The sequence below is a fragment of the Malurus melanocephalus genome, unplaced genomic scaffold (genome assembly GCF_030028575.1).
Source record: "Malurus melanocephalus ecotype Western Australia unplaced genomic scaffold, MMel_1.1 scaffold_228, whole genome shotgun sequence".
Lineage (NCBI taxonomy): Eukaryota > Metazoa > Chordata > Aves > Passeriformes > Maluridae > Malurus > Malurus melanocephalus.
In genome coordinates, this window is record NW_026623460.1 from 902,505 (window position 1) to 916,778 (window position 14,274).

General features: G+C 44.6%; 2 protein-coding genes across 3 annotated transcripts in view; one reads left to right on the forward strand and one right to left on the reverse strand.

Annotated features, from left to right (window-relative positions):
* Positions 1-1,396: 1,396 nt before the first annotated feature.
* On the reverse strand, positions 1,397-8,447 carry DNAJC25 (DnaJ heat shock protein family (Hsp40) member C25). Its single transcript, XM_057374550.1, has 4 exons — positions 8,135-8,447; positions 7,000-7,152; positions 4,707-5,177; positions 1,397-2,422 (listed from the first exon to the last, which is right to left on the reverse strand). The coding sequence occupies exons 1-4, from the start codon at positions 8,444-8,446 to the stop codon at positions 2,300-2,302; spliced, it is 1,059 nt and encodes a 352-aa protein (XP_057230533.1). The 5' UTR covers position 8,447; the 3' UTR covers positions 1,397-2,299.
* A 2,507-nt stretch (positions 8,448-10,954) lies between these two features.
* Positions 10,955-14,274, forward strand: part of ECPAS (Ecm29 proteasome adaptor and scaffold) — a 61,020-nt gene continuing 57,700 nt past the window's right edge. Inside the window, exon 1 of one of the 2 annotated variants that reach the window (XM_057374529.1) lies at positions 10,955-11,034. In XM_057374529.1, the coding sequence (XP_057230512.1) occupies positions 11,013-11,034 (22 nt within the window). In that variant the 5' untranslated portion in view covers positions 10,955-11,012. Of the gene's footprint in view, positions 11,035-11,250; positions 11,392-14,274 lie in introns of those variants that run through there. The other variant, XM_057374528.1, reaches the window with a different exon arrangement.

Sequence of the window (14,274 nt, forward strand, 5' to 3'; positions counted from 1 at the left end):
CACAGTACCCTAATGCCATCAGTCTACATGGGGACAGAAACCATTTGTAATTCTGGGGTGACAGGGGAGTCCAAACAGTTGACTGTTGGGGRCTGAGATTAGTCTGACTGGGATTTAGAGGCAAAAGCACCCTARTGTGCCTGGACCAGAGGSTCCATGCATCCTTGGCATGAAGAACGGGRGCTGGCAGTATGCATTGTGGCCTGAAGGAAGACTTTCTGTCTCTGAGTGATGCCATTCCAGGCATTTTGGAACTTCAGTAGGAGCTGGAATCAGAGGCAGCCAAGTGGTGTCACCATTGACGCTGCTGAGGCGTTTCTCAATCCCTCTGGCAGCAGAGTGCAGGCCACAGTTTGCTTTCACTTGGAGGGATGTCCAGTAACACTTAACAGASCTGCTCCATTGACCAAGAGAATGATGTTTGTAAATATATCAAAGCAGATAGAGGGAAGGTGATGGGATATTGGGGAGCGTGAAACTTGGCATGACGCAGATGATATGGAATAAGCGGTGGGCATTGTCTGCATTACAGGTGGGGTAATTTCTTCTCAACAGCTGTTACTGTGCTGTTTTGATTTYAGAATGAGAATGGTGTTTTTAACAAACCGATATTTTGGGTTTTGCTAAGTCAATTTTTGAAGCCAAGGACTTTTCCCGTACTTGTCTCATGCTCTGCCAGTGAGCAGGTATGCAAAATGAAAAACGAACTGGGAAGGAGGATAGCTGGGACAAGTGACCTGAACTGGCCAAGGTATATTCCACACCAGAGAATATCATGCCCAGTATATAAACTGCAGSGTTACTTAGAAGAGTGGCTGATCTGGGTACAGGAAGGGGAGTCTGGCATCTGTCAGTGAGCAGTGAGAAATTGCATTGTTTGGTTTTTTTTTCTTATCATTATTTCCCATAGACACCGTGTTTTACTTTAAATGATTAAACTGTTCTTATCTCTAACATAAAAGTTTTTACTTGGACTCTGCTCCCCATTCTAGTAGCAGGACGGGGGGAGTTGGGGTAGAAAGAGAGTGGAGTTGAACAAGCAGCTTTGAGGTGTTTAATCTCCAGCTGGGCTTAAAACCTCAACACATGTTTTTGACTGTGTTGTTTTAAAGAGAGWATTGAAACAACAATTCAGAAATGAAAGGTCGGGAGCAGCAACTTCAAAACTTGTGCTCCCACAACCACTGTCCAGGAAAGGCAGCTAACAAGGCACTATTTTCAGCACTTCACTTCTAAGGAACTTACTTTTACAGATGTGATGACAGGAGAAAGACTATGCTCTGTCCATCCCCAGTGAAATTACTGAAGAGGAMTATGGAAACCGAATCCCTTTTAAGAGCAAATCACAGAAACTCTCTGACCTGGGCTGTTACACAGGAAACCACAGACTGCTGTTTGCATTATTTATTCTAAGTACTCAGAGTCTGATCAGAAGAGATAAATGTAATGAATACTTTTGACTTAGAATTTAAAACAAATCAAGTCTACATATATAAACTTTTATTTACATAAGGCATCAAAATTGCCCTTTTTAACAAAAGGGTCATTTTTCCCTTTAACCAACACTTTGGTGAAAGAAATATGTCACATTTAGTAGATTAATATTTACTGATATACTTGTTCTGAACAAGTAGGTATAATCCAATGTACAAGATGAAAAAACAAAATATCCAAGCATACTATTTCATTAATTACTCTGTAGAACAAAGAATTAAGGCTTGTTTGCATCACAATGATGATCAATCATGCATAATTTATTCCCACAAAGAATAAAATCCATTTCCAACTGAAGCAGGAATAGCAGTAGTCTGGTATAATCCCCATATTGTTTACATGGAAAAAAAAAACAATTTGGCATTAGATTGAAAAGTAGCACAGAAGAGAAAAACAGAAAATGGTCCTTGCTTCGGAATACTTTATAAGGATTTCCAGTGTCCATTTGCAGGAACTCTCCAATTTAAAGGGGAAAATCAGGACTTGTCAAGGATTGAACTAAAAACATTTTCAGAAAAACTAGCGTTACGGTTCCATTGAAGATGAAGTATCTAACAAAAATACATTGTTTGGAATAATGAATTCCACACGGATATCCCCAAGTAAATGGCATATATACATTAGGCTGAGCCCGTTTAATAGGTCTGATTTATAAAAACGGTAAACCTGTATTATGCTTCGGCCTGATGTAAAAGTTCCTGAGTTTTAGATCACTGCTAAACCACAGCAGACAAAACTCTGAATGATGTAATGAAAAGTTTTGCAAATCACTTTCAGCATTAGCACACGTTTTGTTCAGCAACTTTCAATCATCAACAAAAGTCAGTCTTCCAGGTCCTTCATTTTTCATCCACCGCCGGTATCTCTTCCATCGGGGATCCATGGCCATCTTCTTCTTTAACTCCTCTTCTTGTTCTCGTTTATAGACCTGRTAAGAGAGACAATGGTATTTAATAAGGCTGAAGAAACAGCTTAAGTGAGCCTCAGGTAAGGTGTGTTTATACTCCAACCATCTGGCACCTGCAGCCCAAGAGCCCACTGCTGCCCAAGATGCTTTGTTTTTCCTGAGAGCAGAACTACCTTCTTATAAGCTCTAAAACTAATTTTTTTTTGCTGAAGTAGATGCTCAATTAATTTAATTTAAAAAAGTACACACTAAGCAATGGCTAATGCTCTGAAAAGCTGAACTTGTGAGTCCCTTTCAGCACACATACAGTTCAATGCAGCTGTTCAGCTCCTCATTTTAACTGTTCTCCCCTTTCAAAGTCATCATCTAATAGAATACTGCTATGGAACTTTTTGTTCCTAAGTAAGGTTCTCCACGAAGTTAAYATCTCTGCATACAGTATTTACAGTACTAAAAGGACTAAAAGACAAACAGTTACATTCTGTCAAGAAATGGTGTCATTGTAATGGAATCTACAATTAGCAGCAAATCAATTATCTTAAAAAAAAGGCAAAAAAAAAAGCACAACAGCATCTACATTTTTATTGTGGAAGGTAGTTTATGCAGATGCAGCCAGCATAAATCTTAATATCAGCCATGTTTTTATCATCTCAGTGTCATCGGACTTAGTCTGACTCAAAGGACAATTAAATTTAGAGTTCTGCTACATACAAACAAGATTTTAAAAATATTATATTATAGATGGTTATACAAATACATAAACTCAATTTTCAGTGATCATACAGGTTTTAAGAATCATCAGGAAACAGTAAAAATATTGTGGAGCTCCATGATACACCTGCGTATTGAATTCTTGGCCTTTCCTATCCTAAAACAACATTGGAAAATRGAACAATAAGCAGATTGTGATGAAGGAATAAACAAGCTTTTGGGGAGAAACACTACTGTGTATTTGTCAGCCAAGAAACTAAGTTTCAATTAGGATCTGGCAGTGGTACACAATAACACAGGTAGCACAAGAAAAGAATAATGATGATTCTTCATTTCCAGTAACACTAGAATGAGGGGTCCAAGTGGCTCCAGAAAAATCCTTTTACCACCTTCTGTATGTATTGATGAACTCAAGATCAGATGGCACAGCAGACATTGAAAGCTTTAACGCATTCAAGTCACTAGGTAAAAACTCATTAAAGCAATTACTATACAGGTGCAACTGTCATGGAATTTCTACGTATTTGTCATGAAAAATCAACCACTGGCCACCACAGGAGACAAGTGAGAGCTAAACAGACATCACCTGTGGCAGATACAGCTCCTCCACATTCAGTGACCAAACATAATTCCTTATAAACTGYATGGATGAGAAACAAGGGAATTTTTTTTCTACAACAGGATATCCACCCAGTCTTACTTTTAACATGTAATGTCTGCTTTGACTAGCATCATTACTTTGTCTTTGGACTTCCAGATTGTTTTTGAGCAAATCCATCCTGACTGAGCATCACCACACAAAAAAGAGCTATCAGGGGACAGCTGGGAAAAACAAAAAGGCCAAAACAATTACAAGCAAAGAAACCCCCTGAGCTAGGTAGGAGTTAACAGTTTGCAAGTCTAATGAAATAGGAGTTTCGGACAATCTGGGTCATTCCTACTATACATTATTACTGTCTGGAGAACAGACAACAATCTTTGACCTACTATGATAATCTAGTCATACCACRTTATTATTGCTCTGGGAGTACTGGATAACTAACATTAGTTTTTCCACCACGACTACTGAAAAATAACATAAGACAATAGAAATTTTCAGTTCCCCTGTAATTGCTGGATGTACCTTAAAGACCAATTAGTATATAAGAACATAAAAGTAGGTGGAACCAGTGGATGAACAGATAATGAGGAATACAATGGGGTTTTGGTATGTAACAAGAAAAAACAGTAAATGCCTGAAGAAAACGTTCAAGGAAAGGTCACCTGTAATACTGAAGCACTCAGTGAATACAATCACCAGAGGCCCCTTCAGATGACCCTCTAGAACCATAAAAGRACTTCCAGTAGGAGCCAGATGCATGCAAATTAGTTCAAGGAAAAGTGATGTTCATATATTAGCTAGGGAGTACATTGTAATAAATATGTAAGATCATGATGGAATAAATACACTGTTGTAAAGCTTCATGACATACATTCGATCAGAGGAGATATCCTCCCAGTGTGTATAGGGCTGTGATAAAGAATACCTGCTTTGTAATACTTCAAATTGTGTTAGAAAGTTTATTTTCTGGCTGAYTTCAGTATCACTACCCACCTCATAGTTTTCTCGTATCCACAGCTGCCGTTCAAGAAAGGTCTCTTTTTGATGATCTTCCAGGCTGTCAAACTGAGACTGAGACATTTTCATGTACCTTCGTATGATATACAACTTCTCTTCCACACCATATTCTTGCCCTTTAATAGTGAAACAATAAATCCACCAACAGTACCAAGCTATATATTTGCACCAGTAAAAAGGAGCAAGAAGGATCTGAAATAGAAGGATATCATATATTTTGGGCTTCTGATAACCACCCTTTATATCTATTTTATTTTTAATAATGTCTTTGATAATTTCTTCCTCCTCTTCACGAATTTCTTCTTTGGACCGTCTGTTCTTGCCTTTTTCTTTAGTCTTGTTGAGTAAACCTTGTTGCCTGGCAATCTCAGTAGCTTGTATACGGTATTTTGGCACAGTCGCTAAGTAGTTGATAGCTTCATTGTAACTACTCCACCAGCTGAAGAACTGTAATTTAAGAACAGTAAAAATAAAAACAATGATTTTATAAAGACACATTTGGGGGTTTGCCAGGACAAAAAGAGTAACACACACTTAACCACAGTAACATTACAGTACCGATAAAAACTGAAGCTAACAGTACTTCTGTGATATTACAGAAGCTATAATCATTCCTCCAGACTCAGTGAAGCACCTGGTAAACAGAGGTATAGAAGTGTATCTCACAACAATTTATGATGATGAGGAAGGACAAGCAGACACTGTTCTGAATAGTTTTGCTCACGGAAGATGGCAATCTCCTACAACGTAATCACAGGCTGTGCTAGCCATTCCGTCTTCTTACATTTGTAAGTAAAGAAGCTCATATACAAAAGTTTACAAATAAAATTGTTACCCATTTAAAACAGTTCCTTAAACATGTACTAAGTATGTGACAATCTCATTAGTCTGGCAGTATTCACTTTACAAGACTTAACACCCCTCTCTGATCTCCAGCTGCTCTCTGGATTTCAAGGGAGTGGTGAAAAAAAACCACAAACAACAAATCAGAAATATACTGCCTGGATGAACACAGAGTGATCATATATCCTGAGCTGGAGGGGACCCACAAGGATCATSAGGTCCAAGYCCTGGTCCTGTACAGTAAAYCCTGAGAATTMTTCYTTCTGAAGGCRGAAGAACAAYGACTAGCTCAGAGCTGATGTTCCCATCTAGTGTCTGTCCATGCCTGAGATGAGGCATGGAAAATATGGAAGAAACMAGACAGGCACAAGAAGGGAAAAGTTAGGAGATCGCTTTCATTTTTGGGACATTCAAGCAGATCATCAACAATGATGTCTCATTCACCATTTTCCAAGACAAAGCACAGACATAAACAACCTTAGCAAAGACCAAGAAACAGAAACAACAGAAAGGAAGATGGGTAAACCAGTTTACACAGATGCTTACACTGAATTTAGAATAATTTGGCAGCTGGACTTCAGAGAACTGAGCGTATTGGCACTTAYAGCCAAAGTAAGAAATAAGATGCGAAGTGAAACTTTGCCATTGCAAATAAGTCCAAAGAGAAATTAGATATTTGGTTGAATTTGTCATTAGAATTCATTATTCCAAGTTCTCAAATTATGACCAGTGTATTTTTTATTTTAACTTCCAACATCCCACTAAACACTGAACTGCCTCCACCACAGCAGAAGCTTAAACTTCTTGGGTACTTTTAATGATGTTTTGAACCAGTGATTTAAAAGATCCTAAAGAGAAGTTAWGCATCTTCCCCTTGTGACAGCAACAGCACAAGTTTTTTCATCTAAAACACAGGTGGTTTTCTTGACCTTGAATTTACCACTTTGAGAATAAATACTGCTGAACTGAATTTGCTTCTCACCTGATTTCATCCACGTGGCATTTAAAATACACCGCAATGYAAGACTCACACATTAGTAAACTCCTGATATTCAGTCCCACCATCTGAATTGAGTCTTGAATTCAGTTTGCTACTAATCTATTTTTAAAAAAAGTTACTTATGCATCTTGACAAACTGACATGCATTATTTGGAGCACTAGTTCTGCCTGAGCTCAGAAACAGTAAAGATGCACTTGTCTTGATGAAATTAAAAGCACTTTGTCCTTGGTACCAAGGGCAGTCAGAAATCGCTAAGTACATCCTGACTTCAGGACTGATACTACACAAAACTGGACTACATTATACAGGAACATACAGGGCTCCTTACTGAMATTTTTTATTAAATGGCACGCAATGAGAGCTGCCACTGCTTCTCTTCTTGCTCAGAAACTGACAGAGCAGTGCRATGTAAATAAGAATTTTACCTGAAACACGGAGATGGCGCACACTGTAACTAGGATCACTATTGTGACATCTACTTTAGGTGCCAGTCTCCTGCTGTAGTAGTGGTAATAATGCCTGTAATACTCYTCAGGATGATCCAGCATGTAGTCATAATCTTTACGTGTTTCTTCATCCTGCAGGATAAGATGAAGAATTCATTCAGGTTTAAATTCCTGTTTTCACTTGCTCTGTTACATTTGTTTTTTATATCTCATCTCAAGGACTATGCTGCTGTAAAACTGGTGACAACCCAAGTGAATAGGAAACATAGAGGAAAATCTTCGGTCCCTTTCTTGTATTCTCAATTAATTTGTTCTCACACTTATTCGCCCATGCACATATGATGTGCAATCTTAAAATTAATAAGTAGGCACTGCCCAAAGGCATTTAAACCTGGAAAATAGACAAGCAACACAGATCCACAGAGGAAGTTTTTTAACTTCAGAATGAGAAGCCCAGATGGACTGATGTTAATAAATATGGCTCAAGAAAAGATTTTCAGATGAAGAATCTATTAGGAGATGGTTTTAGAAAACTTAATTAGTTTGCAGGGCTATGGAATCTGTCCAATGGAAGGCCATATCAAAACCTTATTGTTCTAATTTTCTGTCAGCTTTTCATCATTTTCCTCCATATAATTGTGGGATGGGAAATTTAATTTTGCCAGGCTCAACTGCATTCCTTTCAAACTCCCCTTCACACCCCTCCCCCCCCCCAAAAAAAAAGTTCCCTTTTTTAATGCCTTGTAGCCTTAAAAACACTTACAGGTCTCCTTCTTCTTCCATTCTGGATTCCATCTTTGCCAAGTCACACATGCTTTGCCCTGAGAAGCCTTCCCTTACAGATCCCATATGCAACTCGAGTCACCGCTACTTTTAAAGATACATCTCCAAGATAAAGCCCAGTCGGTTCGTTTTAGATAAACAAACAAAATAATTTTATTTTAAAAATTAACAGAACGAATCCTAGACACAAAATTATTTTCAAGGCAACTCCATCCTCCTCCCCTCACTCTCGGGCTGGCTACGGAAGGAGGATTTTTCGAGGTGTTTCTCCTCCCCTCCCTCACTGCTTACCGGAGCGGCTCCGGCCGCGGCGGCGGTCCCGCTCTCTCACCTTGAGGGTCTCGTAGGCGGCGGCGATGAGCAGGAACTTCTCGTGGGCCGCCTGCGCCCCGTCGCCCTCGCCGCCCGCGGGCTCCCCGCGGTAGCGGTCAGGGTGGTATTGCCGGGCCAGCTGCCGGTAGGCGCGGGCGATCTCCGCCTTGCTGGCCTGCCGGCTGACGCCCAGCACCTCGTAGCAGACTCGGCGGCCGCAGTAGAGGCGGTCGGTGAGGCCCCGCGCCGGCCGCGGCAGCAGCGCCGCGCACAGACACAGGCACAGCGCCCAGCGCCCGGCCGGACACCGCGCCGCCGCCGCCGCCGCCATTTCTCCGCCGCCGCCGAGGCCTCTCCGCCCGGTGCGGCGGGGGAGGCGGGTGGCGGCAGAGCCCGCGCTCGGAGGGTGGCGGGGGACGGAGCCGGGCCTTGTCGGCGTGCCGAGCACAAGGACAGCTCCTTTGTCCCCTATTTCTCGCAGGCTGCTCCCGCTCCCTTCTTCCAGCCGGCGGTGTGCCCTTGCGTTGCACCCACGCCTGCGGAATCCTGGGATGCGCTCGGAAGAGCGCTGCCAGCAGGTCGGTGATGTGATCCTGCCCCTGTACTTAGCCCTAGTGAGGCCGCATCAGAACTGCTGTGTTCAATTCTGAGCTCCACAACTCAAGGAAAATCACAGAACTACTGGAAAGGGTTCAGAGGAGGCCACAAATGTGATCTGGAGTTTGGGACATCTCTCTCATGAGGAAACACTGCAGGAGCTGAGCCTGTTCAGTCTGGAGAAGACTGAAAGGGGATCTCATTAAAGCATATAAATACCTCAAAGGTTGATATCAAGAGGACGGTGCCAGATAGTGATGCTCAGCGATAATATGAGGAGCAAAGGCCATAAATTAAAACACAAGAAATTTCACCTCAGTAAGGGGAAGAACTTTACGCTGAGGATGGTAGAGCACTGGAACAGTGTTGGGGGCGGGGGGGTTGACTCCTGTCTGGGGTCATTCCATACCCACCTGGACATATTCCTGTGTAACCTGTGCTAGGTGGACCTGCCTTGGCAGGGGTGTTGGAGTAGGTGATCTCCAGTGATCCCTTCCATCCCTAATGATTCCATTCCTAATGATTCTTTCCAGAGAAGAAACCTTTGAAGTGCTTCCTGAGCTCATATCTGGTTGGGTCTTGCACCTGGCAGAGCTCAGAGTCTGGCCACCTGTCACGTGGAGTCCAACAGAATTTGACTGGACCAGATATCCTTCCAACCTGACCCATTCTGTGATTCTGTGCGATTCTGTGTGCACAGCTCTCTGAAATGGCAGGTGCAATAGCACATCTGCCACCTGTGTTGTCCGCCACCCAAAGACTTCTCCTGGAAAGAAGTCTCTGCTCTGGTGTAACCAGCAGGAACATTATCTCAGGGTTCAACCTTTACTAGGAAAGCCAGTTATGTGCTTGATGGTGTAAATATCATAAAAATGTTCACTCAACAGAGCGCCTGTGCTGTTCTTAAAGCTATAAACGAGTGTGCTTCCCATGTGGCTGCCTTCCTCTGCCTGTCTCCTTTCTGCATTAATAAATGCTTATACTTTCTTTCAGGAGTGGATGAGTCCCAAATCTGCTTCTCCAAAACCAAAATAAACYCAACCTCCCCCCAAAAAAYAACAACAACAACAAAACCCACACCAAAATGAAAACCCCACCTATTTGCAGCTCATTAGAACCCAGCCTCTCMGCACTGGAAGCTGGGAATCAATGTCTCGGGCTCCTGAACCTAAAAAATTGCARTTGTGGTGGGTTGACCTGGGCTGGGTGTCTGGTGCCCACCAACCTGCTCTATCACTCTTCCCTCAGCTGGACAGGAGAGAGAAAATAAGATGGAAAAGGACTTGGTTGAKATAAGGTAGTTTACTAAAGCAGAAGTGAAAATTTATGCTTGCACAAGGAAAGAGGAAGAAAATAATTTTATTTTTTACRTCCCATCAGCAAGCCATGTTTGGCCATTTACTGGAGAGCAGGGCTTCGGTATATGTAGAGGTTACTCTGGAATGTAAACATTGTATAAAACTAATGCCCACCTCAGCTTTTATATATGAGCTGACATATGCCATGGAATATCCTTTTGGCTGGTTTAGGTCAGTAAGCCTGGTTRTGTTCCCTCCCAGGATCTCACCACCCCATGGAGCGTGGAATGTTGAAGAGACAGAGCTAATGCTGTGCCAGTGCTGCTCAGCAATAGCTGTACACTGGTGTGTTATCAACATCTTTGTAGCTATCACTGCAAAGCWAGCAAGGTGGGGGCTGCTGTGGGGAAAATGAAGTCCAGTTCAGCCAGACACATTACACTGGAAGTTTTCRTCACCTTGTTTTTCCTGACAGGAGAAAGAAGCTAGTCCTCTGACACCCGTCACTCGGACTCACTCCTACCGTGGGACTGGCCCTGAAGGTTTAGGGAGACACCACCAGTTACCCCTGTGCCACCTGCAGGAAGCAGTAAGGGTTCTGGGGAACGGGCGCCACGCTGTCTGCTTCCAGCGGTGCCCAGGGATGCCTCGGCTGGAGCATCTCGCCAAGATGCTCCTCACAGAGATCACACGTGGCATCGCTGAGTCTGGGAGAAAGATGCAGTGTGGCGGTCTCTCCGAGCAACCCCAGAGAGGCACGCGAGGAATTCTCTGRAATTTTTATCCGTTCAGGCAAAGGCTTTGGAACAGAGGCTGGGCTGCGGGGGCGCGGCCGTGCCCTCAGCGAGCGGGGCCCTGTCCTCGGTGGGCGTGGCCGTGCCGGCTGTGGGCGGGGCTCGTTCCCTCCCCTGCTGGCKCACTCACGGCCGCGCGGGGGCGCCCCTCGCCGCTCTCATCCCGTCCCTGCGCCGCCGGGCCGAGTGCGGAGCCGGCGCTGCCGCCATGGAGGTCAGCGCGGACTCCGGTCAGTGCTGCCCCCGTAAACCTCCTCCTCAGGGCCGCCGGGCGGGGCGGTTGCGGCGGGGCCGGGCCGTGTGCGCGACGGGGGCGGGCGGTGGGGACGGCGGCTCTCTCTAAATATAAACCGGCGGTGACTGAAGGGCGGGAGCTGCCGCTGTCGTGGGGAGCCGCAGGGAGCAGCAGGAGGAGGAGGAGGAGGAGGAGGTGGTGGAAGAGGAGGAGAGGGAGGAGGGGGAGGAGGAGAGAGGCGGCCGCCGGCCCGGTGCCGGTGCCGGAGAGGGGTGGGAGGCGCGGAGCGTCTCTCGCCGCCTCCCCTCCCTCCCAGCCGGCAACATGGCCGCAGCCGCCCAGGACGAGCTCAGTAAGTGCTCCCGGCGCAGGCATTTGGGATGGGCGCTGGGGGCGGGAGGGCGGGCGAGCGGGGAGTTCTCCGCGCCGGATCCCCTCTGCGGTGGGGCCCGGCCCCCGGCCCGGCCGGGCGCTGACAGCAGCGGAGCCGGCGCGGCCCTGGGCGGCCATCTCGGGAAGCGGAAACCGGGAGCAGCGGCACCTCCCGCATCCCCAGCCCCTCCGTGGACATCGGCACTGCGCCCTCCCCCGCCGSCTGCGTGACCTTGCGGGGAGGCGGCGGCAGCTCCTGTCCGAACGGAGCCTGGGGTTGGCGGGACCCCCGGCGCGCCGGGGGCGGCCTCCGCCCACCTCTTCCGAACGGGCTAAAGTGGTAGAGCCTCTGCCCGCCGGTGCTCTYCCCGCGTTGTGCCACCGCCGGGTTTGAACCACAGCAGCGGTGCGAATACAGCGCGGGCTGGCACGTCCAGCGGCGGGCTCCCCCAGCCCYTGAGGTGCTGTGCCGGGCGGTGGGTACGGGAGCGCATCGCGGCCGCCCCTGCGGCGCTCGGCACATGACCGAAGGTGCTGCTACCTCCGAACGTTCGCGACGGCGGCAGCTCGACCCTCTGTTCTTGTCACCTCCAAACCCCTTTATCAAAAGACACGATCAGCTGCTCTTTGACAGGCCTATGGAACTTCAAAAAAAAAAAAAAGCGGTTTTCCTTCTCTTGCTTTTTTTTGTCCTGGCATAGAGCTGGTTCTTACCCGTGAAGAGTTAATAGCAAGATAACATATGACTCAGCCAAATGAGAAGGCCTTTCGTTGCCCTGAAATAGTACTTGGCAGTTGTCAGAGAAGAAGGGGAGAAGAAATACTTGATCATATTTGAGCACTATTGGCTTTCAGTATTAAGGCATTTCTGTGTGATATTTCTTCSGGGGTTTTTTTGGTTTTTTTTTGGTTGTTGTTGTGAGCTGCTGTGCAGACAATATCCTAGTTCTGCTCTTTGTTAGATGTTACTGGAACTAGATTGAATGGAACAAGGCATATGATAACGATGTGGACGTGCCTTAYACAGCCAAGATGCCATGGTGGAGTAGAGAAGCATCTTGATCCTGTAACGTACTGATCCTAGAATTGGAGGATCCAAATGCCAAGCCGTTTATTCCATTGACAGCTGGGATAAATTGCTCTAAGGATGTGAAACCTCTCCCTGCCACTGTCATCCAAAAGATTCTATTGTTAGTTTTACAATGCTGACACRATTCCCCTCAGTGAAACCAGTCAGTGTGAGATTTCTTCCTTGTAATTCCTTGGCATTTATCTCTGTATAATCTAGCTTCCCAGCCGATTCTGATGCTGTAAAAAATTAGACCTTAGCCATGTGCCTACATAGCCCTTTCTGTTACACAGTGCTAGAAAGAAATGTCCSTAGACTGAGATTCACATTGATAATTACATGATATCATTCAGGTTACTTGACTGCTGCATCCTACAACAATGAGGGATTTCTCTTGGTTTGGTTAGAAATCTGTTTTCTTTGGGTGGGAGGAGGAATCTCTTTTTGGAAACTTTTTTTTGTTTAGTTTGTTTTTTTCCTGTTGCTGAATAGAAGGTACAGTAGTCTCAAATAAAAAAATAGCTAATGGAAAAAGGAGTAACTTCAGGTAGAGAAAGAGAAGGAAACTAAGCCTTCATGTGGGCTTGCTGTCTTTTGATATATTCAAATAGTTAAATTACAGCGTATTTGAAAATAAATGATTTATTTTAGAGGATGATGACTAGTCCTAAAGTAATAAGAATAATTGCCATTAGTTTTAGACTGAAAAACCAGGTTTCCTTCTTCTRTGGTCACATGGCTGTAGGAAGCTTTCATCTATAGTCAAATGCAGAAACTCTGTATAAATGTCGTGTAAGGGATGCTTGTAATTTCAGRGGAACATGTTGTTTGAAGGCCGCGTAAGATATGGCAGTTTAAAAATTAATGCAAAATCAGTAAATTGGCCCTAAAGCTGTAAGTGCTCAGATGCAAGAGCGGCAGTCTTGAGTGATAGTAGTCATCCATTCAAATGGAGAACCAGCGCCTGGCATAGCACAATTTGGCTTCTGGTGTACTCTCCATGCTTTTACATTAGCTTTTTTATAAAATGATAGAGTAGGATGGAAAAAAACCCATAATACACACCGCCCGCCTTCAAAAGGCCTACCTAGCCTTTTCTGATCTGTTCTTGTAAAAGAACCTGGTGACTGGCATATTTGTACAATTGCTCTCTTAAGTTATTTGGCTGTAGGCACACAGTGGGTTACTGGTAGAGCCAGGAATAGCACTGGCAAATCCTGACTCACTATTTGCTGCTATAATCATACTAGATATATTTTCTCCCAGAGTCTAATACCATTTGAACAGGAATTTGAGTCCTATTTTAGTAGTTGCGCAGCAGATGAGAACTTTATKCTTTCTTCTGTATGTGGAATAGTACAGAAGCGATTGCTTAGTTCTAGAGAGACCAAAGGGTGTGTTAGAGCTTTTGCTTTAGCAGGAACCTGCCCCTAAGACTACCGCTGCCATCCAGGAAGTGAAATTGAAATGCCCAGGACTCTTTATTTGGTGTAGGGCCCATTGGAGAAAATGTGAGAGGAYGCTTGTGTGATGCAATGGTTCTACAGAGTTCAGGTAATAGAGGAGGATTTCAGGGGGCATTTACTGAAACAATTGTAGAAATTCTTTATTTTGTTGCAGTTCCACCAGTCTGTCAAACAGACACTTCTGAAGAAAGTGAAGATTAATTCTGATTTAGTGCACAGAGTTTTGCTGTCCTGTGCTCTACTCTGTTTTGCAGAGGACTCAGATATTCTTTTTAGTTCCTCTGATGTTTTGTGGTTGACACTCAAACTGTGAAGTACCGTTTGTTGA